Genomic DNA, 27,342 nt, shown 5'->3' with positions numbered 1-27,342 from the left:
GCCAACTCATTACTGCCAGATGAATATAGAAGTCTGGGTTCCCTATTTGGCTCCACTGAAACTTGACGGGAGCCTCTTCGCTATTGCGGGAGAAGAAAGGAGTTCAGACACCCACATCGTCTTCACTAAGACTGCATGAGGAACAAGGAGCTAGTTACTGGCCAACAGGAATGAAAGTCCCAACTTCCCACTCAGTCTCTCCGACACCACCCTAGTGGGAGTATTGGAGAACTTTGTTACAGCCTCACAGGGTGAAATTCTGGGTTCCCCTCAAGATCTTAACGTGGGTGACAGCGAGGTCAAAGTGTTTTCTGTGGCGCTTAGCTAAAGTGAGCGGCCACTGTCTAAACATTTTCTGTCTTGCAAAGGCAGCTTCTTTCCTGGTCCTTTAGCTGGAGAGAACAGCCTTTCGTTGGTACTTTGTTTGCCTGCACCTCTTGGTATTTTTGAGTTGCCATTATCTTTAGCTTCAAGTCTGAGATTTCGGGGCTCAAAGAAAACCCAGAGGCCGGGCGCTGTGGCTCAAGCCTGTAATCCCAGCACTTTGGGAGGCAGAGGCGGGTGGATCACGAGGTCAAGAGATCGAGACCATCCTGGTCAACATGGTGAAACCCTGTCTCTACTAAAAATACAAAAAATTAGCTGGGCATGGTGGCGTGTGCCTGTAATCCCAGCTACTCAGGAGGCTGAGGCAGGAGAATTGCCTGAACCCAGGAGGCGGAGGTTGCGGTGAGCCGAGATCGCGCCATTGCACTCCAGCCTGGGTAACAAGAGCGAAACTCCGTCTCAAAAAAAAAAAAAAAAAAAAAAAAAGAAAACCCAGAGTAGTACCACCACGTTATTCCTTGGGTCCGGGGGTCACTAGCCCATCTGCTTATTTCTTTCCACTTTCAGTGTCTTTTAATTTTTTTTAATTTATAGTGTCCAACATGTGTAGTTGTACTTAATAGCTGTATAGGAAAAAATACATCTATGTCATTTTCCCAAAAGCAGAAGTCTTGATATTATGACTTTTATAATTAGCTGACTTCTCTCCATGTAATAACAAAACAGGTAAACCAATTTTTCTTTCAAAAGAAAAGTGGGGAGGAAATTTAACAAGTAATTCTGTTGTTTAATTCTAAATACTCCCAAAAGCTTAATTATTATGGTTAATAGGTCATGTCGTCAAAGAATGTTGCCCCAATCAATCAAAATATTTATTTTCCTAATGGCCTGGTTTTTCTTCCTGTGCATTTAATGGTAGTCAACAGTGGCAAAGGACTCTGTGGGTATTACAGAAATGTATTACTGATTGGAGAAGCAACTGGAGGGGTTTCATCTCTTTTGGATTTTGGAAAAACTGTTTAGTAATAGAAATAGAAAATAACACTCATTTACTGAATGTGTGTAATTTTAAGGTATGAGAGACAAAGAGACTAAAACCTAAAGAAAATGCAAACCATAAAACAAATAAAGCAGAATTAAATATATGTGATGCAGTGTTATGGGAATACAGAGAATGAATGAGTAATTATGAATAAAGATTTCAGGTAAGAAATGAACATAAACGACAGTTAAGCTGGACTGGGGAAAAAGTTCGTTTAGTACTTATCATTTATCTACTTTGTGTAGGCTCCTCAGTGCTAGTTGCAGAATAAATAGTATTTTGACAGAGTCTGCGAAATGGGGTGGGGTGGAGTGGGAGGGCAGGCATTTCAGTAGGAAGATAGCTAAAGCTGACACATGAAAATGTGGGGAGCAAAACAGATTTTATGAATAAAATTATGAAGCAATGCTATTTGAACTCTCATTCTGTATTGAAAGATTAAATTGTACTAACAGTAATTACAGCTAACTTCTATTCACTCTATGTGCCAGGTACCAGGCTACATGTTCATGCTTTACATGAAGCATTTTTATTTCATTCTCATATTAATGCTTTGCAATAGGTAATAGTATTATTAGCTCTACTTTAGAGATGAGGGAACTGAGATTTAGAGAAAATAAGTAACATGCTTATGATCATGCAGTTACAAATTGATGAAATTTTAGAATTATGACATTTAGAAAAGCATTAAAAATGCTTACCTTGGGATTTTTATGCATGTGAATGTTGTTTTGCAGATGTTGATGGCATGGACCTTGGCAAAAAGGTCAGCATCCCCAGAGATATCATGTTGGAAGAATTATCCCATCTTAGTAACCGTGGTGCCAGGCTATTTAAGATGCGTCAAAGAAGATCTGACAAATACACATTTGAAAATTTCCAGTATGAAACTAAAGCACAAATAAATGTAGGTATAACTTGAACATGTGGTCTCCAAATGGATGAGTAGTATTTCTAAATTTGTATGTTTGACTAGTTTCTCAAGCAAGTATTCTATCTATCTTCTATCCATTTATTCTGTTAGACTGTTTTTTTTTTCATTATAATGAATAGTTTAGGTGGGTAAACAAAAGAAGTATTATGTATGATATGAGCACACTTTTAGTTCAATAGGGACATTGTAAGTTGGTAGATTTGGCACTGAGGAACTTGTCTGTTTCACTAAGAGGAGGGAGAAGGAATGGAGAGAAGTGATATTAAAAGTTTCCATGGTCTTATCACAACCTGTTACATGTTTGAGATGGAAACACTTCCAAAGCACATAGCGCTCCACCAGTGAGGATAAGCATTTTATTTGCTGAATAAATCTGGTACTCATTAATGACAAAACTGGTTTGGATATAACTCTTTGGACAGAGATTTTCTCAACTCAAAGCTAATAAACAAACAAAAATTAATTAAACTATGTTTTATATATTGTATTAACATTACATTCACTAAAACTGTCATTTAAAGAGATTGTAGAGGAAAACGTTGATAATAGAAAGGCAACCAGCTTTGGGAAAATGGCTTTACAATTCAAAGGACTGGTAGCATGAAGAATCAAAAAGGAACAGTGCATTGGTCCTAAATTTGAAAAGATCATGGTGACTTCAACAAATATGTTTTACTTGCTGAGAGTTTCTTCCTATAGCTATGAAAGGTCTGTAAGTTTACTTACAAATGTTAAGTCCAAAAACTTACCAGCTGCCATTACTAGTAAGTTGTTTTGAGGACAGCTCACTTCTTCTTCTTTTTTTTTTTTTTTTTTTTTTTTTTTTTTGAGACAGAGCTTTGCTGTTGTTGCCCAGATTGGAGTGCAATGGTGCGATCTCAGTTCACTGCAACCTCCTCCTCCTGGGTTCAAGCAATTCTCCTATCTCAGCCTCTCAAGTAGCTGGGATTATGGGCATACACCACCAAGCCCAGCTAATTTTTTGTGTTTTTAGTAGAGACGGAGTTTCTCCTTGTTGATCAGGCTAGTCTCAAACTCCCAACCTCAGGTGATCTGCCTGCCTCAGCCTCCTGAAGTGTTGGGAATACAGGCGTGAGCCACTGTGCCTGGCCTGGACAGCTCACTTCTTTAAGGCAAACAAACAGACTAATATCCCTGATTTATTTTACTATACTTACTAAAACACATTATAGAAACTAATATCTACATCCACAAACACTAAAATTTTGTGTTCCGTATTTCTATTTTCCTTGTTATGTTTTTTGTTAACAGACAATTTTGAGAGGACACTTAACAAATTTTCATATTTGTAAGCATTCTTCAACCATCCATTGATTAAATCTAGTTTTAATTGTGAATTCAGTTAGCCATCAAGTCTTTTACTCAACTATAGTATTTATATTTGTGAGGAATGATTTTTTAATTGAAGTCAATGTACCTTACAAGAATTTCCAGTATCCTTTTATTAAAAATCATCTTGTAAGTATGAGTCAAAAATAATCCCTATCCCATCTGAGGGAGTCTATGTAATCATATTCTTTCAATAACGGCAACAGAGAAGACTCTCTATGGAGCAGTACAAAATAAGGTGGCTTAAGGAAGTCTTTGAAAAGTCATCTGCAAATTTAGACATTTGAATAAATGAATAATGTCAGTTTTTATAACTTCCACTTACATCTCTAGGAATAATACTTTAACTACAGCTCTGAAGAAAGGTACAATAAGATTTAAAATGTCTCTAGGAACACAACATATTCTCTTACCACTTGTATTTCAAATTATTGACAATAATCTTATGTACCTGTGGTCAAATGTGTTCTAGTTACACATAATATATATAACAACGTGTCTTGACAATTTTTCACTATTCTCAGAAGACTGGGCACTGAATAAATGAAATGATCCCAAACAGGTTTATTGAGATAAATAATTAAATGTTGATAAATAACTCAGAGCAATCAGCAATAATAATGTATGCAATAAAGTCATATTTTATTGAGTTACATAATATACTCTGAAGTCTGATGAAATGTACTCTTCGTTCAAAATAAGGAAAGTAGTATTCAAGGAAGTATGTTCATTTGACTTAAGCAACTCCATAATAAAGAAGACTGAAACTCAGCTCTCAGAATTCTAGAGTTCTTGGCACCAACTCCTCTCATGGTGTAATTAAAGGAAACTCTGGCCTGAGAATCAGGAGACCTTTGGTCCTGGCCCTCCCACCAGCCGTGTGATTTAGAATTGATTCAAAAGGGTTTTCTTTTTTATTTATTTACTTTTTTGCCTTTCTGGATTTTCCCTCTCAGTTTAAAAATGAAGATATGTACTTCAATGCACTCTCAGGTGCCATCTGTCTTGAATTGTATCTGTGTTGCCTGATCTTAATTCTAAAAATTACCTGAATAATAAATCATTAAGGAAGATAGTCACCACATTGTAAAATGATACATACACTTTGTCAAGGCTCTAGATTGCAACTTGAAACATTAATATGACAGGAATTCAGGTCTATTTGCATTCACATGCATTTATACTTTTGGCAAGTATTTATTGTGTGCCTATTATGTTCTAGATACTAAGCTGCAAGCTCAAAGATAAATAGATACAGGCTTTATCTAGTGAGAGAGAGACCAAATGACATTGAAAGATAAGAGAGCTTTTATTTACTTACAATCTAGTTCTTGAATGATCCTTATATGATTTATGTCACATTAATCTAATTTATTGTCTACATTTTTTTGAATATATTGTCGCTTATGCCTGTTGTCGTTGTTGAGACGGAGTTTCACTCTTGTTACCCAGGCTGGAGTGCAATGGCGTGATCTCGGCTCACCACAACCTCCGCCTCCTGGGTTCAGGCAATTCTCCTGCCTCAACCTCCTCAGTAGCTGGGATTACAGGCATGCGCCACCATGCCCAGCTAATGTTTTGTATTTTTAGTAGAGACGGGGTTTCACCATGTTGACCAGGATGGTCTCGATCTCTTGACCTCGTGATCCACCCGCCTCGGCCTCCCAAAGTGCTGGGATTACAGGCGTGAGCCACCACGCCCGGCCCTGAATATATTGTCAAAGTAATAATCTAACTTAGCTTTAGAATTTCTTATTCTAGCATAGTGCTTAAGACCTCATATAAGTGAAAATATAAACCAACCCCATGATAATTAATGCCATTTGTTCAAATACTAACATTTTAAAAACAGAAAAAATAAACGTAGCTTTGAATTCTACTGTTGAGGGACACTGGCAAATTCAAGCTACATATAGTTTCTATGACACAAACAATAATAATAGTAAATATGTGTTCCTAAAAAGAAATGAACATTGCTTGTTACATGAGCCAATTTTGAAGCCCTAGTTCATAAGCCAAGCTGTGTCTTTTGTTTTTCTTTTCTTTTCTTTTCTTTTTTTTTTAAGAAGGAGTTTCACTGTTACCCAGGCTGGAGTGCAGTGGCTCGATCTTGGCTCACTGCAACCTCTGCCTCTTGGGTTCAAGCAATTCTCCTGCCTCAGCCTCCCGAGTAGCTGGGACTACAGGTACTCACCACCATGCCCGGCTAATTTTTGCATTTTTACTAGAGACAGGTTTTCACCATATTGGCCAGACGTTCTAGAACTCCTGACCTTGTAATCCACCTGCCAGCCACACGAAGTGTTGAGATTACATGGTGTGAGCCACCATGCCTGGCAGAACTAGCTATTTCTTAACCAAAATGGCAAAATGGAGATGGATGAAGAAAATAGGCCACCAAAAATAAAGTAAAATGGAAGAATGATTCATGATAATTAAAATTCTCTTCTTATAAATTACCACAAAAGGATATCATATTTTTTGAATCTCTAGAAATCTTACATACTACTGGGAAAAGAAGTATACTGTAAAAAGTAATTCTGAAATAAGACCACACTAAGTAACTGGAACTCTAAATATGTATTTGCTTTGTTCAGAAAATAACTTCTACCATGTGTTTGGCACAAAGCATAGAACATACAAAGGAGCCTTCTTTTATTTCTATTGATATTTCAACAAAAATAATGTTAAGCATCTTCTGTATGTGTTTTTAATTTACATATTCATAATCTATAGGATGTCGTGCTAGTTTTGTTTTCTTTAGGGTCCACTTAACTGAGATAAAAAGAGACATATTTTCATTTGTCTTTCCAACTTTTCTGAAGGGAATTGCGGATGATGGAATGCTATGATGTAAGGCTTGTAATTATACAGGTTACTACCTAACTATTATAAGGCTTTGCTTGTATACTTAATGATGATGTGGAGGTATTGGGTGTCTCCTGATAATTAATGACTAACTAGAAAGAGTTGATTTTCCTGCTTATCTTTAATCTCCAGGAAAAGGTTATAGAAGGTTAGTATTACAATTCCTAGAAATTAATGTAGGTGGAATTATTTGTAAGTTTAGGTGAAATTCATTTCATGAACACATTCTAGGAACTTAGAAAACGTTATTCTTTGTGCATTATACATTTAAACTTCCCACATTTATCTCAAATGCCTTTTTATTTATAGTTAAAGTCGTCAGGAACTTTTTACTTTTTTTTAAAGAGGTAGTATAGGTTTAGAAGTAAAACAAAAAGATACTAATCTCGTCAATTATTAAGTCCAACACTCAAAATAGGAGCTGAATTCAAATTCAAAATGTTGTATTGTACACACACACACGTGTGTGCACACACAATGCCTGAGACTGGGTAATTTATAATGAAAAGAGGTTTATTTGGCTCATGGTTCTGTGGACTGTGCAAGAAGCATTGCATCAGCACCTGCTTCTGGTAAGGGCCCCAGGAAGCTTCCACTCATGACAGAAGGGAAAGGGGAGCTGGCATCACATGGTGAGAAAGGAAGGAAGGAAGAGAGAGGAGGGAGGAGGTGCCAAGTTCTTTTTAACAATCAGTTCTCATAGGAACTAATTACTACGAGGATGGCACCAAGTCATTCGTAAGGAATCCACCTCCATGACCAAACACCTCCCACTAGGCCCCAACTCTTAACACTGGAAATGAAATTTCAACATGAGATTTAGAGGGGACAAACATCCAAATCAAATCGGTGGCCAACTAGACTTCAACCAGATTATAAATAGGGTGGGGCCTCCAAATGACCTAAACGCAATACCAAAATCCAGGTAACAAGAACAAGTAAGAAAGAGCATGAGAAGATGGGATAGGTTTTATTGAAGTATTGAGATAATGCAAAATATGGAGACATTTCCAATAGATTGTTAGTCAGAAAGAAGAGGGAAATTCTAAGATGGGTCTTAGAGGAAACAAAGAACAGAAAGGACGGCATTCCAAGCAGGTGAAACAACTTGTGGGGCTGAGGAGGGCAGAGGGTAGCAGTGGGGAACTGGCTTGTGGAAGTTTACAATGCATGAGAGATAATATTTAGGAGATGAGTACAAGATCTTGATTACTAGTCAAGAGAGTTTGCATTTTATTCACTAGGCAATTAGGAACAATTTCTAAAGATTGGGGTAATGCCATACCAGGATTTGTATTCAGTCTGACTGGAAGGGAAATGCTTGGTGGAAAATGGACAGAAGGTAGGTGATAATATGATGAAAGTGTGAGCAATGAGGAGAACAGGTGCATGAAGGCTAAAGTGAAAAAGGAAGTTGACATTTTTTAAAATGTCATAGTAAAAAAGAGTCAAGTGGATTTGGCTATTTTTTCACTAAAAATTCAGCTAATATTCACTGACTGCTTGTGCTATATAAGGCACCATCTTAGGCTTTGTAAAAGACATGTAAGCAAAATGAAATTCCCTGTCCTCAAGTAGCCAACAAGCTAGTAAATGAAACAGGACACAAAATATTATTTTAAAGGAAAATGATACGGGATCAGTGAGAAGAAAGACAAAAACTTTTGATTTGAAGGGGAGGAAGAATAAGAGAGGGGGTGTTCTTTAAATTAGGACAGATCTGACCATGGTAAAGATGGAGAGGGGGCCTCTTGCTAGGGGAACTCCTATGATCAAAGAATCAAAGGTAGAAAAGCATACAAGATAATGGGGGAATCATAAGTGGTTTGCTTTTAAGCTTAGCGTGCATCTTTAAAAACTGATGAGACTAGATAGGGAGGTGTCAGTGCAAGGCTAAAACATTTAGGCTTATTCAGTACCAAATGAAGTGTGAATGTGATGATGACTCTGCAATTAGGTATGCAATGTTTAAAGTTTTTTAAACATTTAACGTTGTAATATTTTTGCTATAAATTCTAACCTCAGGCAGAGATAAAAGACAAAGGTCTCTTTTCAGCATTTTATTTTCCAAAAATCACAAATTTTTCCTTTCGCAAGTCTATGCAACTTAAAATATAAATGATTTTTGGGTTTTTTGGGAATACATATGATTGCCGTTCAAATTTCAGATTAGATTTTTAAACTTTCTATCCATTAAAGAATCTAATTAAAGACAAAATATAAATACAATGGAACATAAGAATTACTAGGCCAAATGCTTGGCCAATATGCTCCACATTATTAGATTAGTAAGGATTAAAAAATAAATACATTTATCTCATAGCGATGTTGCAAATAGAAAATGAAATGATTGATATAAACCACTAGACAGTGCATGGCACACCGTAAGGCTCGACTAATTTCAGCTTTAATTATTATTAAGTGTATTGTCATCATAAAGCAGATTTTAGACTCATATCAGTAAATGTCATTCAAATGTAGAACCATATTATCATGTAAAAAATCACTGAGGTCCCAGGAAGTAATGAAACGACATTGCATTTAAATTATAAATATACAAATGGAGTTTTGCATATATAGCTCCCATTATTGTGTTTACATTTTTGAGTTTTCAGCAGTTTACTTTTCCTAAAAAACAGCACAGTATTGCTATGCAGAATGAGAAACTGGATGGAAGCAACTTGGAAGGTGGTTCACAGCAAGCCCCCTTGACTCCTCCCAACACCCCAGATCCACGAAGCCCTCCAAATCCAGACAACATTGCACCAGGTAACCAATCCCCTTACTAATAGAGCAATGAAATTTCTGTGTACCTAGTGATATGACTCAAGGCATTTAACACCTTTATTAAATAGTATTTAAATAATATATCTTTCCTAATTAAATACGTTTTTTGGGCCCAAGCATAGTGGCTCACACCTCTAATCCCAGCATTTTGGGAGAGTGAGGTGCATGGATCACCTGAGCCCATAAGTTTGAGACTAGCCTGGACTACATGGCAAAACCTCATTTCTACAAAAAATACAAAATTTAGTTGGCCGTGTTGGTGCACACCTGTAGTCCCAGCTACTCGGGAGGCTGAGGTGGGAAGATCACTTGAGTCCAGGAGGTGGGGGCTCCAGTGAGCCATGATCACACTACTGCACTCCAGCCTAGGCAACAGAGTGAGATCCTGACTCAAAAACAAAAGTTTTTTGGATAAATACAAATGCAAAAATTCAGACCTAAAGGAAACACATAAAACATTTATAGTAGTTGTGTGTTCTTTCTTTTAGGTGGTCTGTTAATCACCTGCTATATTGAAAATTCTAATAATAATTTGTAATTATATTGAAATTCTATTTGCATAGGACTGTACAATTTATAAAAGGCTGTGATATATATTGTCTTTTTTAATTTCACAGTAACTCCATTACCTATTAATTGCAATCCTCATTTTATAAATTAAGACGTGGGGGTTGGGCCTGGCGCAGTGGCTCATGCCTGTAATCCCAGCACTTTGGGAGGCCGAGGCGGGTGAATCAGGTAGTCAAGAGATCGAGACCATCCTGGGCAACATGGTGAAACCCTGTCTCTACTAAAAATACAAAAAATTAGCTGGGCATGGTGGCGCGTGCCTGTAATCCCAGCTACTCCGGAGGCTAAGGCAGGAGAATTGCCTGAACCCAGGAGGCAGAGGCTGCAGTGAGCTGCGATCGCGCCATTGCACTCCAGCCTGGGTAACAAGAGCGAAACTCCATCTCAAAAAAAAAAAAAAAAAAAAAAAAAAAAGACGCTGAGGTTATGAATGCCTATGAAGCAACAAAAATGGAAAGAATGAATAAGACCTAGTATTTGATAGCACAACAGGGTGACCATAACCTAGCTGTATGTACATTTTACGATAAGTAAAAGAGTATAACTGGATTGTTTATAACATAAATAATAAATGCTTGAGGTGATGGATACCCGATTTATCCTGATGTGATTATTGTACATTGCATGATGTTATCAAAAGATCTCATGTACCTCATAAATATATACACCTATAAATATATACCCGCAAAGCTAAAATATATACCCCATAAATATGTACCCACAAAGCTAAAAATAAAAAGATTTTAAATTAAAATCATAAGAAAAAAAGAATTAGATCTAGGTACAGTGACCCACACCTATAATACCAGCACTTTGGGAGGCTGAGGCAGGAGGATCACTTTAGGCCAGGAGCTCGAGACCAGCCTGGTCAACATAACAAGACCTTATCCCTACAAAAAATAAATAAATAAAACCAAAAAGAATTAAACAAGATTGGTACCAAATTTACAAGTGCCTCATGTCAACAGATCTTATGGTGATTGTTTTTGTTATTCTGTTTCCTCAAAGGACTTTCAATGCAGCTCCTAAAGAGCTGCATTTGTTTATTATTTTAAAAGAGAATCAACTCCTTATTCATAGTCTGACATCTTTCCAAAAATTACATTATCTGATTAGACAACTTTTCAAAGTAACTTATAGTGTCTTTGAAAATTCAAGCATTTTCTCAAGAGTAATGCATAGATTTCAAAAATTTTAAATAGTTACATCTTGAAACTAATGATATCTTATTTTTGTAAAATAAACAGTACATTTAGCAAAAGTACTCCTAGAATCTTCTCCAATGTAATACTATTTTTGACAATATGTACCTCCCACTCAACTGTTATAGTTCTAATTCATATTGTTTAAATTGATATGTAATAACTGTACATATTCTTGGGGCACATGTAATGTTTTGATATATATCCATCATCTCAAATATTTGTTATTTCTTTGTGTTGGAAGTATTCAATATCCTCCTTCTAGCTATCTGAACTATATAATATATTATTCTTTTTTATTTTTATTTTTTATTATTTTTTTTGAGATGGAATCTCACCCTGTCACCCAGGCTGGGGTGCAGAGGTGCGATCTTGGCTCACTGCAACCTCCGTCTCCCGGTCCAAGCAATTCTTCTGCCTCAGCTTCCCAAGTAGCTGGGACTACAGGGCATGCCATTACACTTGGCTAACTTTTGTATTTTTAATGGAGACAGTGTTTCACCATATTGGTCAGGCTGGTCTCAAATTCCTCACCTTGTGATCTGCCTGCCTCAGCCTCCCAAAATGCTGGGATTACAGGCATAAGCCACCACACGTGGCATAATATAGCATTATTATTTATAGTCATCCCAAAGTGTTAGGGAAGCCTAGAGCTTATTCCTCTTATCTAGCTATAATTTTGCATTCTTTAAGAAATCTCTCTTTGTCCGCACTTCTCTCTACTGTTCCCAGCCTCTAGTATCCTCTGTCCTCTTTTTTTCCTCTAGGAGATCATTCTTTTTTAGCTTCCACATATAAATGAGGACATGCAATATTTAACTTAAGAGAAATTTTTAAATTTCTAAATTTATGTAGCTCTTTAGTGCTAGTATCCAATATTAAATATTAGAAAATGTCTATGTAATATAGAATAAGAAAAGGGAGAGTTTGGGTGTTATTAGGTAGTTTACTATGAAACAAGAGTACAAATGGATTCTTCCTTCTGGGTAGATAAGTTGAAAAGTACAATAAGCTCAGTGAAACCATAATTATTACACTTTGGCAAATTAATTTGTTAGTGATTAACCAACTATGTATCCAAAAGCCAACTTTTTTCATACATGAATAAATAAGAGTATGAAAATGCCATAATACTATAAAAATAAAATTTATCTAAATTTCACTTATATTAAAACATATTTAAAAATTAAAAAAAAATGTAGACATATGGCATTGCTGAACTGTAATATTTCTGTAAGGTTAAACATAAGCACATTCTTTTCTGTAGAAAACTCAGCATATGAAAAAAGAAAAAAGTTGTTTTTTAATCATATATATAAAAAGAAATTAGAAAACCCTGAAAGTTCAAAAATGGGAAAAAATTACATGAATATGGCCCCTTAATTTAATAGATTATTGTGGAACCCTTAAAATAATTATAAACATGATACAGAAACATTTAAAAGTAGTTTGAACATATTCTGGGGAAAACAAAATTACATGTACACTAGATGTTCTAGTTATGTGATCATTATGTTTACAGGTGAAGAAAAACTGGAAGAAAATACGTAAAACTAAATATTTGTATTAGGATAGTGGGATTTTGAGGAATTTTTAAAAGTTTTATAAATGTTAAAATTTTCCAGTTTCTAAAGGTCTGACTCCATGAAAGGAATAGGCAATTAATGTGGTAGTTACAGTGATGGAATTACATGTAATATATGAAGAGAAGACACAGGAAAGAAAACTCTTTTCCTTGGGGAGGCAGGAATGGCTGCCTAGAAGGGTGACCTGAAGCTGAGGCTTGCAATAGAAATTTGCACATGACAAGAAGTAGGAAGAACATTCCAGGCACAGGAAATAAACAGACCAAGTAGGGGGGCATAAGAGGCACCCTAAGCAACAAGTGACTAGATCCATAGTCCCGGAGCAAAGAGTGTGAGAGGAGAAAGCAGGTGGTGAGGCTGGACAGGTGGAAGGGCCACCTGGGTCACACTGAGTAGTTGAGATTTTGTCCTGGGAGGCATTAGGGCACCCTGAGCAGGGGAAGAGTGTGGCCAGTTAGGAAAGTCTCCTGGGGCAGCAGTGTGGAGGGTGGCTGGGAGAGGGGTTAGAGCTAAAGGATTAGTGTTGAAGCTCTGACGAACACCCGGGCAAGAGACACCTGGGCCTGACCAGGGCAGAAGTAATGGAAATGTAAAGAGAATTTCTTAGAACAATGTTCCTCATTGTTCTGTTTGTAGGCCATTTGCATAAGACTTGCATTAGAGTTTGTTAAACACTTGGATTTTTGGGTTATACCTGAGATTTACTGAAGCCAAATCTCTGGAGGGGGGATCCTATTATCTACGTTTTAAATATGTTTCCAAGATAATTCAGACACAATAGTATGAGAGTCACTATTTTAGAAATTCTTAGGAAATATAGTTGGTAACACTTTGTGATTTGTTGTGGGGATGAGGGAGAGTTTTGGATAATGCTATCTTGGGCATCTACAGTAAAGTGATAACATTTGCTAAAATGACCAAAATAGAAAAAGAAGCAGAATATATTAGAAAATGGCTGCATTTAGGTCTAGACAAGTTATAAAGAGTGCCAGTGGATCATTTATTTTGACAAATATAGTAAATAATTGAGTAGAGGGCTTGAAGATTAAAAAAAGTCAGAATCATCAATACATAGGTCACAATTGAAGCTGTGCATATAAATGGAATTTTCTAGGTAGAGTACCTAGGTAGAGTAAGAAAAGAACTTTGAGGAACAACAGTATTCAAGTGGTAAGCAGAGAAAAGGAGCCTATAAAAAGATCTCCATTAGATATTGGAGGCAATCTGAAGAAAATTAAATAATCACAAATAACTATTTACACATGGAATTATCAAGGAAGGAACTGTTTTGGGGGAGATAAACATTTTGGTGTAAAGAGAAGATAGGCATGCTCTGACAGAAGAAAATCAAAATTATTGTAGAGATGGGAAAGAGCATCAGAGAAATCTAAAAGTAGAAGTCATCAAATGGGAAAGGGATTTAACATGGTGGAAGAGAGAATTGCAGGGATATAATTAGGTAGTATGGCAGTGTAAACAGAAAGTAGATAAATGTGCCTTAGAAAACTGGAAGAGTGTCACTGTGAAAAAGGTTCAAAGATCTATGCCAGGAATTTCTGTGACTTTTAAATGGTATTTACAGAAAATTCCCAGCTGTTATGAGAAGAATAAACTGGGGAGGTGAGATCAGAAGCACAAAAGGTAGGTAAGAAATCTTGAGGAACAAAATAAACAGGGATGGATATATGGGGAGTTAAGAAGAGCTGGGCCTGAATAAGGTAATGGAGACAAGTTACTCCATCTTCTTGAAGCGTAAACATTTTACAGAGCACTCAGCAATTGAAGATAGACAAAACTCTAACACCACCTCTAAAGAATCAGCTCGAGAGGAGGGAGATTTTGTCTTCATTGCTATTTCCCCTAGCTTAGACTACAACAGGCGCTCAATATTAACATTTTTAAATTAGTTAATTGTGGTATCTAATGTTTAGTGTGAATTAAGGCAAGGAGCACAATTTTTAGAAAATTAAATGAATAGTTTTACTGGAACAAATATATTCTAAGATAGTCAAGGAAAAACTATAATTTGGAAAAATTAAACATCAAGAAAAATGGTTTCTTTTTAAACTCCCATAAGCATACAGGAGCTTTAAAATGTCTAACACTTGCAGACTGCTGTTTTCTAAGAGATGATAAAGAGGATGCATGCTTCATAAATTTAACCCAGCATGAAAAATCAAACATGGTGAAATGTTAGGTGGAGTTTAATAACTCTTGGGCATAGTGTTTACTTATTTTTGCTATATTTTTCCAAAGGATATTCTGGACCACTGAAGGAAATTCCTCCTGAAAAATTCAACACCACAGCTGTCCCTAAGTACTATCAGTCTCCCTGGGAGCAGGCCATTAGCAATGATCCGGAGCTTTTAGAGGCTTTATATCCTAAACTTTTCAAGCCTGAAGGAAAGGCAGAACTGCCTGATTACAGGAGCTTTAACAGGTAACTCAATGATCCTGGGTGACACTGTTGGCATGTAATACCAAGATTTTTCCATCATGGTACAGATAACTGAATTCCCTGGTAAAAAAAAACTGTTTTCTCTTGAGAAAAGAATCTAAATAGCAATATAGGATATCTTCTCAGCCTAGGCAAAGACTCATTTTTGTAATATTACTATTATTTTCAAACGTGGGCTTTTTTAGTATAAAAATGCAGAAAATGATTCAGAAATTATCATTGGTTTAACATCAAGATTATCCCCTCACACTGTAAAAATGTTATTTTAATAACAGTTTCAAATCAAAAGATTAATCTAGATTTATGCATTATTTCAAATGATAATACTATTCAAGAATTTCATAAATAATTCACCTGCAAGGCTATGAGAATTACTGTGTAACTCCAGATTCCAACTTACATTTTTGCAGGCTTTAGGACAGAGTAGAAGAAATTTAGAGACTTAATGCCCCAAGATTCCAGAACAGGTACAACCCAAAACTTATGCTATCAAAAATATCACCAAATGCTATCTCTAGTATGATTTATAGAATGGGCATCTATTTTTCTCTTTATTCAGTTTTTAAAATGTCCATGGATGTTCTGAATTTTTAATGGTCTCATAATCCATTATTTGAGAAATTGACCTTCATTTTAGAGTAAAATATTTAGTATACTGTCTCACACTCAAAAAAACTTACTCAATTTATAGGCTGCTTAATAATTATTCATTTAAAAATGAATAAATTAATGAGTAAATTTTTATTTCCAAAAATGAATGACAAATAGACTATATTTAAATAGCGATCTTCTTTAGTATTTAAATATTGTGATCTGTTGTGGTGGCTCATGCCTGTCATTTCAGCGCTTTGGGAGACTGAGGTGGGCGGATCACTTGAGCCAGGAGTTCAAAACCAGCCTGGGCAACATAGCAAGACCCCTGTCTCTATAAAAAATACAAAAATTAGCCGAGAGTGGTGGCATGTGCCTGTAGTCCAAGCTACTTGGAAGTCTGAGGTGGGAGGATCACTTGAGCCCAGGAGGTGGAGGTTGCAGTGAGCTGAAATCTCTCACAACTTCACCCTAGTCTAGGCAACAGAGTGAGATCTTGTCTCAAAAAATAATAAATAAATAAATAAAAATATTGTACTATTAAGATTTTAGTTTTCACACACTGCTATTAGTAATACATCCCTTGCATAAAAGAGGTATACCATAGAATTTAAAGAAGGGACCAGGAGTGTCAGGGGAAAAAGGTTGAAGGCCCATTCTGATCAATGTTATAATTTTTTTTTCTCAAAATGAGAGTGTAGAAAATTATAAAAGGTAAAACATTAGGGGAAATGGAAATTAATGGAATAATTCAGTTTTGTTTTTAGATTAAGTGCTTAAGAGATGCCTTAAGACTACTCTGTATCTTGTGGCTTCGGTGTTCTATACCTGTTGAGCAGCTTGCCTGTAGTTCTGCACACACATATTGGTGTATTAATATTTGGGTTAGTTATAAAGAGATGCCTATTGACTGTATAAATGCCAGGTGAGTGCTATATCAGTGAGCACAATACCATTCAATAGGAAATGTAGCTTCCTGTGTTAAATTAAAGCTTTTGTAAATATTACATGGTGTGTGTGTGTGCACATGTGTGTGTGTGTGCATGTGTGTGAGAGAGAACTGAACCTGTTAATACTTCTCTTTTACTTTAGAGCATTTTATTTCTTTACATATATATATCAACATAGAAATAAAAACTTAGAAATTGTCAACATGACACTGTATTCTTAGACTTATTATCATTAAATAATGTTAACAGATGAAACAAAACATGATGTGATACATAGATGTCTCAAACAGGTAGCAGTAAGATCCTTTGTGACCTTAAAGCATATGGAGGCCAGGTGCAGTGGCTCATGCCTGTAATCCCAGCACTTTGAGAAGCCAAGGTAAGCAGATCACTTGAGCTCAGGAGCTTGAGACCAGCCTGCACAACATAGTGAGAACTCATCTCTACAAAGAATCATATAGCAAGGCAAGAGATCGCTTGAGCCCAGGAGGTTGAGGCTGCAATGAGTTATAATCACACCACTGTACTCCCACTTGGGCAATGGGAGTAAGACCCTGTCTCAGAAAAAAAATAAGAATATGCACAAGGGTACACAAAGTTTAAGACATTGTCTAGTACATGCATTGCTTTAGAAGTCCACTTCACAACAACTAAACAGTATACAGGTACACCTCGTTTCATCAAGCTTCACTTTACTCTCCTTTATAGATATTGCATTTTCTCACAAATTGAAGGTTTGTGGCAACCCTGTGTCAAGCAAGTCTATTGGTGCCAATTTTTCCAATAGCATGTGCTCACTTTGGTAATTCTTACGATATTCCAAACTGTTTCATTATTATTATATCTGCTGTGGTGACCTGTGATCAATGATCTTCGATGTTACTATTGTAATTGTTTTGGGGTGTCATGAACCATGCCCATGTAAAAAGGCAAACTTAATCAACATATGCTGTGTGTGTTCTGAGTGCTCCAATGACCAGCCTCTCCACCATCTCTCTCCCTCTCCTGGGCCTCCCTATTCCCTGAGATACAACAGTATTGAAATTAAGCCAATTAATAACCAATTAATATTGTTCAACTGAAAAGAAGAGTTACAGCTCTCTCATTTTAAATCAAAAGCTAGAAATGATTAAACTTAGTGAGGAAGACGTGTCAAAAGCAGAGATAAGCTGGAAGGTAGGCCTCTTGTGCCAAACAGTTAGACAAGGTATGAAGGCAAAGGAAAAATTCATGAAGAAAATTATAAGTGCTACTCCAATGAACACATGAATCTTAAGACAGTGAAAGAGCCTTATTGCTGATATCAAGAAAATTTGAGTAGTCTGGATGGAAGATCAAACCAGGAACAACATTTCCTTAATTAAGACAAAACTTAATCCACAGCAAGGCCTTAACTTTCTTCAACTTTATGAAGGCTGAGAGAAGCAAGGGAGTTGCAAAAGAAAAGTTGGAAGCTAGTAGAAGTTGGTTCATGAAGGCTGAGGAAAGAAGTTATCTTCTTAACTTTTATAGTGCAAGGTGAAACAGCAAGTGCAAATGTAGAAGCCGCAGCAAGTTATCTAGAAGATCTATCTAAGATCATGAATGAAAGTGGCCACAATATATAACAGATTTTCAATGTAGATAAAACAACCTTCTATTGCAAGAAGATACCATCTACGACTTCCATAGCTAGAGAGAAGTCAATGCCTGGCTTCAAACTTCAAAGAACAGCCTCTCTTGCTAGAAACTAATGCAGCTGGTGAATTTGAGTTGAGTTGAAGCCAATGCTCATTTACCATTCTGAAAATTCTAGGGCCCTTAAGAATCATGTGAAATCTTCTCTGTCTGATCTTTATAAATGGAAAAGCAAAGCCTGAATAGCAGCACATCTGTTTACAGCATGGCTTACTGAATATTTTAAGCCCACTGTTGAGACCTATTGCTTAGAAAAAATATTCTTTTCAAATTATTACTCTTTATTGACAATGAACCTGGTCACCCAAGAGCTCTGATGGCAACGTACAAGGAGATTAATGTTGTTTTTCATGTTTATTGACACAACATCCATTCTGCAGCCCATGGATCAAGGAGTAATTTTGACTGTCAAACCTTATTATTTAAGAAACACATTTCATAAGACTATAGCTGCCATAGAAAGGAATTTCTCTGATGGATCTGGGCAAAGTAAATTGAAAACCTTCTGAAAAAGAATTCACCATTCTAGATGCCATGAAGATTATTTGTGATTCATGGAAGGAGGGCAAAGCATTAACATGAACAGGAGTTTGGAAGAAGTTCATTCCAATCTTCATTGGAATGAACTTCTTCCAAACTCCTGTTCATGATAATACTTCAATCTTCATTGGTTGACTTTAAGGGGTTCAAGACTTCAATGGAAGAAGTGAATACAGATGTGGTAGAAATAGCAAGACAACTAAAATTAGAAGTAGGGTGTGAAGATGTGCCTGAATTGCTGCAATCTCATTTAAAAAAAAAAAAAAAAAAAAAAAAAACCTGATCAGATCAGGAGTTTCTTCTTATGAATGAGCCAAGAAAGTGGTTTCTTGAGATGGTATCTACCTCTGCTGAAGGTGCTGTGAATATTGCTGACATGACAACAAAATATTTAGAATATTCCCTAAACTTAGTTGGTAAGGCAGTAGCAGGATTTGAGAGGATTGCCTCCAGTTTTGAAATAAGTTCTACAGCGGGTAAAATGCTATCAAGCAGCATCACATGCTACAAAGAAATTTTTCATTAAAGGAAGAATCAATTGATGCAGCAAAGATCATTGTTGTCTTATATTAATAAATTGCCACAGTCATTCCATCATTCAGCAATCATCACCCTGGTTAGTTGGCAGCTATCAACATTGAGGCAAACCCTCCACCAACAAAATAATGTCAACTTAATGAAGGCTCAGATCACCATTAACATTTCTTAGCAATAAAGTATTTGAAATTAAGGTATGTACTTTGTTTTTCAGACATATTATTCTTAAGAAAGCAATGCTATTACTTAGTAGACCACAATATAGTGTAAACATAACTTTTATATACACTGGGAAATAAAAAATTTCATGTGACTTGCTCTATTGTGTTATTCACTCTATTGCAGTGGTCTGAAACCAAACCTACAATATCTTCAAAGCATGCCTGTAATTAAAGCTTTGGCATAAATACTTGCTAAATGAATAATACCAAAGGAAGTCACATAGGTAAGATTTTCACATCCAGCTATGGCAGACTACTTTATATCAGAACAACTTCATAAAAATAACCAGAAAAGCTAGTTTTAAAAAATGAGTTTTAAAAATGATTTAAAAGCTGCCAAGGAAGTGAGTACTTGAGGGCCAAGGTTCTGGAGATGAGGGAAATTTAGAGCTGTTAACCCAGCATGTGGTACCACTTTCTCCTTGAGGCACTTGTTGATTCATCAGCAACTCTAAAAGGCTAAAAAGCTGAGTAAACCTTTTGGCAGCTTCAAATCTGAGAAGACCAAAAATAGGAGTATAGGGTCTTCTAACAAGGAAGGGTCTTGGTAAATATTACATACTTTCACCTGGGAATCCTAAAGGGATATACTACTGGAATAATGGTGAATAAGTAATGGGTCTGCCTTCATAAAACTAAATATTGCTTTCAATCAACAAAATTTTAGATTGGATAAAGGCTATCTCCCCTAAATCAAACTGCCTGTTCTGACAATAATGAATTCCCTCTAGAAAAAAGATGACACCTCTTAGAGACTTCAAGCATTCTATAGGTTTGTTTTTATTTATTTTGTTGTGGTGGTGGTGGTGGTAGTGATATAGCAAAAAAAATAACTATCTTAATCAGTTTAAGCATACAGTTTAGTGGTATTCAGTATAATACTTCATAGTGTTGTACAGCCATCACTACCACCCCTCTCCATAACTCTTCATCTGGTAAAACTGAAACTCTGTACCTATTAAACAATAACTCCCCATTCCTCCCTCTGCCACCATCAACTCCTGATGACCAACATTCTACTTTCTGTCTCTATGATTTTTACCACTTTAAGAGCTTTGTATAAAGAGAATCCTACAGTATTTGTCTTTCTGTGACTGGCTTATTTCACTTAGCATAATGTACTTATGTTAAAAATATATTTTATAAGTTTATATTACCATAAAAATAAACATATTGACTGCTACTAGGGGCTAAAAGGTATTGTGATTGGGCAGGGGCCATGGCTAGGGCTATGAAGTAGCTCTTGATATGTGTAGTCATTTCCAAGATTATTCATTTCATAGACATTATGTGTACTTTATTAAGTTTTCTGTACTTGTGTTATATTAAATAATAGAAATGTTTTTAAGGTTCCAAAAATTGAATTAATAACAGATTAGACATAGCTGAACAGAGAATTTCTAAATTGAGGCAGAAAGTCTTCAAGCTGCAGCATGGAGAATATAGAATTTAAGATACAGAAAAACAGTAGAAGACACGTTTGGAGCAGTAATAAAAATGCCAATATATGTGTGTGATTGTAGCCTCAGAAGGGAATAAGAGAGAGACGCAATATTGAAAGAATTAATGGCCTTGGATTTCTCAAAATTGACAAAAGATATCAAGCTTCAGGTTCAAGAAGTACTACACCACCCAAGAAGGGCAAATGCAAGGTAAACCACACAAAAGGAACTTGACTGTAAAATAAAGACAATTAAAATCTTAAAGCTAAGTAATAACAGCCACATTATCTTAAAATGAGTAAAAGTAAGACAACTGATTTCCCAACTGAGATGATAGGAGAGAATGGATTAATACTTCTAAAATAATGAAATAAATAACAGCTAACCTATAATTGTATATTCAGTGAAAATATTATTTAAAGGTAAAAGTTAAAAGAAAGCATACTTAAACATTTTCAGAGAAAGATGCTGTTTGTTTACCCCTGCCAAACAATAAGACAATAAAAATAAATAAAAGGGGTTAGTATGGGAATAGAAAAATAAAGATGCCATTATTCATGAAAGACATGATTATATTCAAGGAAAATTTAAAAGAAGCTACCAGTAAATCATTAGGATTAATAAGTGAATTTAGCAGGAGCACAGAATGAAAGGTCATCATAAAAATAATAGTTATTTTTATATACCGCAATAAATAAGTAGAAAATAAATAATATTAATTAACTTTTACCTTATGATTTGTGCACTTTATGTATCTTAGACATCAATAAAATTTTTATTTCAAAAAAAATCACATAGGCAAAATAATTTCAATACGTATCTGAGTCTTTATAGACTAAATGCGACAAAAGCCATTCTTTGAATTAGTCCAGAACAAAATCTAGTCATTTGAAATGAGGCTAAAATAATTTTCAGGCATAAAATAATTTTGAGGTTATTATTTTCAGTTTATTATTTTCCCTATTGTAGATTAACATGACTTTATTTTACCAAACTACTCAAAATTATAAGAAAACAATTTGGCCAAAAATTTATTTTGCCATACACATATTATACATATATATTTCTTAAAATAAAATGTTTTATTTCCTGATTATTAAATAATTTAACATAATATTACACAAAGTCTTTATTTTGATATGTTTATTTTTCACATTTTTTCCAAACACACACACACACACACACACACACACACACACACACACACACACAGAGAGAGAGAGAGAGAGAGAGAGAGGGAAGAAGGAGAAAAAGAGAAAGAAGCAAGCAATTTCCAGTTATTTCCAAAGTCCTTGCAAAGAGTAAAATAATACTGTTTGGTAGTTTCACATTATGATATATAATTATTAGATATTGCTGATAAAGCCTAGAGAGGTAAGATGTAGTCAAATAGCATTCAGCAATGATAATGATTGGATGAAAATTGGCTTCTAAGTCTAATCACAATTTCAAAATGTCCCAGAGTTTAATTCAACTTTGAATTTTTGTAGTTCTTCTGAGTGCATTCAAATTTTATGTTACATTCAAATAATATTCTATTAAACCCATAAGAAAAAGTAAACCAGGAGCAAAGAAGCTTGTAACCACCCAACGGGTTCTCCTTGCCCCTGCCTAGGCAGAGCCGATTTATCAAGGCAGGAGATTTGGAATAGAGTTTAATTCACGCAGAGCTGGCTGCATGATGGGAGACCAGAGTTTTATTTTTACTGAAACCAGTCTCCCTGAGGATCAGGCTTTTTAAGGAAAATTTGGTGGGTAGGGGGCTAGTGAGTCAGGATGCTGATTGGTCAGGTGGGAGATGAAATTATAGTGAATCGAAGCTGTCCTCTTGCGCCTAGTCATTTCCTGGGTGGGACCTACAAGACCAGATGAGCCAGTTTTTCGATCTGAGTGGTGCCAGCTAATCCATCGAGTACAGACAGGGTCTACAAAATATCTCAAGCACTGTTCTAAGGTTTTACCATGGTAATGTTATTTCCAAGGAACAATTTGGGGAGGGTCAGAATCTTGCAGCCTCCAGCTGCATGACTCCTAAACCATAACTTCTAATCTCGTGGCTAACTTGTTAGTTCTGCAAAAGCAATCTAGTCCCCAGGCAGGAAGGGAGTTTGTTTTGGGAAAGGGCTGTTATCATCGTTTGAAAGTTAAACTATAAGTTTCTCCCAAAGTTAGTTGCACCTATTCCCAGGAATGGATGAGGAACAGCTCGGAGGTTAGAAGCAAGATGGAGTCAGGTCAGATCTCTTCCACTGTTATAATTTTCTCAGTTACAATTTTGCAAAGGCAGTTCTGCTTCAAAAAGCTGTATGACTTTGGGTATGTCACTTAACCTCTCATCTTAATTTCCTCATCTGCAAAACAAATTCTATAATTATATGATTAAATACCTTTAAATACAGTACATTCATTAGCTATTTAGTAGAATAATTTTAGTTTTTATACAATCATTTTACCTACTTCTTCGCCTTATAGAATAATTAGTAATTATTATACATATAATGTATTATATGTCCAGCACTATTAATTTTCACAAATGTAATTCATCACTGTTAGCTAAATCTAAAGATTTAACTAAAGTTAAATCTTTAGTTTAACTTTTGACCCATCAAAATAAACAAGAAAGTATCTATTAACTGTGAATCTGAATGAAAAAGGCTTATCCTTCACTACATAGATGATGAAATAGAGAAATCATTTTAATTTCAGACCTATGTTTGAAGAATTTCTATGTTATGGGATTTGGGGAGGTAGATGCACAGTTATTTTTCAGTAGACTATTTCAGATCTTTCCTTGGAAATATTTGCTTAACTAACTTTGACTTAAACTTGAAGCTATTTTCAGGAATCTTAAAAATTTACGAGTAGTCTCTCACTTTGAAAGCTTAACATCTCTATTAATGGACTCTCTTTAATTTGTGTGTTGAGGGCAATCAAATTCAAACAAACAGGATGTAGCCTCAGTGGTGCCAAGGAAAAGAAAACTGCTTTCCAAACAGCAGCTTGTCCCTGGATCTGTGGTAGGGGATGGGAGGTGGGTGATGAAACGAAAAAAAAGTTTTCATTTATAAGAGAAGAAAATGACTCACAAATCAGTAAAAAAAAGAAAAAACCAACAGTACTGGATAAAAAGAGGAAAAGCAATCCACTAAATGCTAACCCAAATACTGCAGAGGGATGTATCTTCTTTTTTTTTTTTTTTTTTTTTTTTTTGCATTTGTAGTTATTTAAATTTATTTTTATTTCCAGCCTCTTACATCTCCACCCTTTATTGAAATTCCTGTTCTAGAAGTGTTTGATTGGTCATCATTTTCCCTAAATAAACAATAGTAAAGTGTACTGAGGGTAGTTTAATTTTGATGTTAAATGTATTTTGGAGAAAAGTGGCAAAAATGTGTCCTATTTTTTTCTCCCTTGTCACCAGAAGTATGAGCTAAATTATTTATAGTTTGATACTCAAAAAACATAGATTCAGGATATTTACTTTACAGAAAGGAAAAAGGGATTGAAACTGCAGCAACAGAACTAAACACTTTGTTAATTGAATATATTGGCTCCAAGGAAGCACATTTGGACATGAGTAAGAATGCCCACTGCTTTCCAATGACACCGTGCCTGACATAGTGCCTGATACATGAAATATTTGTGGAACTGAACACATTCCAAAATAGCAGGTAGACTAGGTAACTCAGTAAGCAAAGTCTTAAATCAATAAAAGAAAAAGCCAGCAAGCAGTTTGGAAAATGGCAAACAGTTTAAATAAAGCCCCTTAGCCACACAACACACAGAGCAGTGGCATAAGGCGCTGTGGATTCTGCCAGAGGACACTGGCTGTGCCTGGACCCCAGCTCCTGTGGTCTGAGAAAGGCCATCGGCAGTGACCCTGCCCTGGGGCTTCTCATGAGGGCTCAGATAGGGCCATGAGATTTGGGTTTCCTGTTAGCGTGGCTTGACAATAGTCTCATTTGTCATGCTCCAGTCATCCTATCTCCTGTCTGCCATTTCACTTTCCGTGGTTAGAGGGATGTATCTTCTTTGATGTAATTCAGAAAACAAAATAACTGAATAAATTCATTTCTGGAATTAATAAATACAAGATTAATTGATCAATTTTTGCTTAAATCTAGAAATGTTCAATTGCAGTCTCTTGCATCTAATGGATAACTATTTATTCTTAAAATCCAAATAATGAGCTGGGTACAGCGGCTCACAGCTGTAATTCCAACACTTTGGGAGGCCGAGGCAGGCAGATCACTTGGGGCTAGGAGTTTAAGACCAGCCTGGCCAACATGGTGAAACTCTGTTTCTACTAAAAATACAAAAATTAGCCAGGTGTGGTGGTAGATGCCTGTAATCCCAGCTACTTGGGAGGCTGAGGCAGGAGACTCGTTTGAACCCAGGAGACACAAGTTGCTGTGAGTCGAGATCATCCCATTGTACTACAGCCTGGGCGACAGAGTGAGACTCCATCTCAAAAACAACAACAACAACAAAAATCAAGTAATGGGTGTGTGACCTGTGCAATTGCATGGGGCCCCATGTTTATTTATTTCAAAGGGCCATGTTTGATACGATGCTCTGCTGTTTCTTTCTTGAAATTCCTAGTAATTTCTGAACAAGGGATATTGTGTTTTCATTTTGCACTGGGTTCTGAAAATTAGGTAGCTGGTTCCGATCTCAAGCTCAAAAATGAAGAAGTGTGCCCTGACCCACCAGGTAGGCTAAGGTCTAAGATGCTTCTTACCCTAGACTTCTCTGCAGTCAGGACATTCTTCTCTTAGAGTAACTAGCTTATACCATGTTGGTTTTTCCTTCATGTTCCAGCATCTTTAAGTTCATTGAGGTTAAGATCTACAATGTTTTTGTGTTTGATTCCCTAGCACGCAGCATTGTATCTAGACATGTTAAGAAATCAGTAATTTGTTGCATGAATAAATGGGTTAATCAACCCTTGAACATACTTTTTGTTTTGTTTTCTTTCTTTCTTTTTCTTTTAGACAGTCTCACTCTTGTCGCACAGGCTGGGGTGCATTGGTGCGATTTCGGCTCACTGTAACCTCCACCTCCTGGGTTCAAACAATTCTGCTTTAGCCTCCAGAGTAGCTGGGATTACAGGCACCTGCCACCACACCTAGCTAATTGTTTGTATTTTTAGTAGAGACAGGGTGTTGCCATGTTGGCCAGGCTGGTTTTGAACTTCTATCCTTGGGTGATTTGCTTACCTCTGTCTCCAAAAGTGCTGGAATTATAGCCATGAGCTACTGTGCCCGGCTCTGAACAAACTATTGACATACAATGGCAAGTTTTTAAAAATGATAAACTATTATGTTAAACATCTTAAACATGCGAGATAAGAAGTTTTCTTTTGTGCTGAATCAAATTTGAGTCATAAAGACTTTTCAAGTTACTAAACCAGATAACAAAATGTGGGGTCCTGAATCATCTAGTGTATCATGAATGTGACAGGAACCTGGTGTAACATCATTAGACACAATTTTTTAAAACATAGTCTCACTCTTGTCGCACAGGCTAGAGTGCAGTGGCGCGGTCTTGGCTCACTGCAACCCCCACCTCCTGGGTTGAAACAATTCTGCTTTAGCCTCCAGAGTAGCTCATGCCTGTAATCTCTCTAGAGTGGATGAGAGAAATTGGAAATCAGTACGCAATTAGAGGGGCTGACCTTAGGAACAAGACAGGCAACTCATCATTGGGAGGACAAGGTGGGTAGATCACCCAAGGTTGGGAGCTCAAGGCCAGCCTGGCCAACATGGCAAAACCCCATCTCTACTAAAAAAAACAAACAATTAGCTAGGTGTGGTGGCAGGCGCCTGTAATCCCAGCTATTCTGGAGGCTGAAGCAGAATTGTTTAAACCCAGGAGGTGGAGGTTGCAGTGAGCCGAGATTGCCCAACTGCTAAAGTGGGTTGAGATCCCGAAATATACTGCTCTACTTAGAAAGTGATGTGAGAAAGCTCAGCACTCCTGAAGAATTATTTCATGGGGCCGTGGTGTAGGGCAGTGATGAGGAAAGCAGGACACCAGTGAGTCTGGCTGCCTGGGTTCAAATCCTGGTTCCAGAACTTAATAGGAGAATGTCTTTGGGCAAGTCATGTAACTTACCTATACTTGTTAAATTGGGGATATCGATAGAACAACTCATAAGATTGTTGTAAGAATTTAATGAGAAAATCATGTACCTTATGAGTTGTTTATGTCCAGGGCCTAAAAACATTATTCTGGAAGTAAAAGAGATTAATATGGAA

At 36.3% G+C, this 27,342-nt stretch overlaps 1 protein-coding gene across 2 annotated transcripts in view; it reads left to right on the top strand.

The window, feature by feature from the left end:
* Positions 1–27,342, top strand: part of MYOZ2 (myozenin 2) — a 52,272-nt gene that overhangs the window by 13,516 nt on the left and 11,414 nt on the right. For both annotated transcript variants that reach the window (XM_032292445.1, XM_032292446.1), the window contains 3 exons: positions 2,107–2,276; positions 9,161–9,290; positions 14,923–15,106. In XM_032292445.1, coding sequence (XP_032148336.1) covers positions 2,107–2,276; positions 9,161–9,290; positions 14,923–15,106 — 484 coding nt within the window. The remainder of the gene's footprint in view (positions 1–2,106; positions 2,277–9,160; positions 9,291–14,922; positions 15,107–27,342) is intronic.

This window comes from Sapajus apella, unplaced genomic scaffold (genome assembly GCF_009761245.1).
Source record: "Sapajus apella isolate SASKATOON/1434 unplaced genomic scaffold, GSC_monkey_1.0 scaffold27, whole genome shotgun sequence".
Lineage (NCBI taxonomy): Eukaryota > Metazoa > Chordata > Mammalia > Primates > Cebidae > Sapajus > Sapajus apella.
This window is presented reverse-complemented; position numbering and strand designations above follow the sequence as displayed.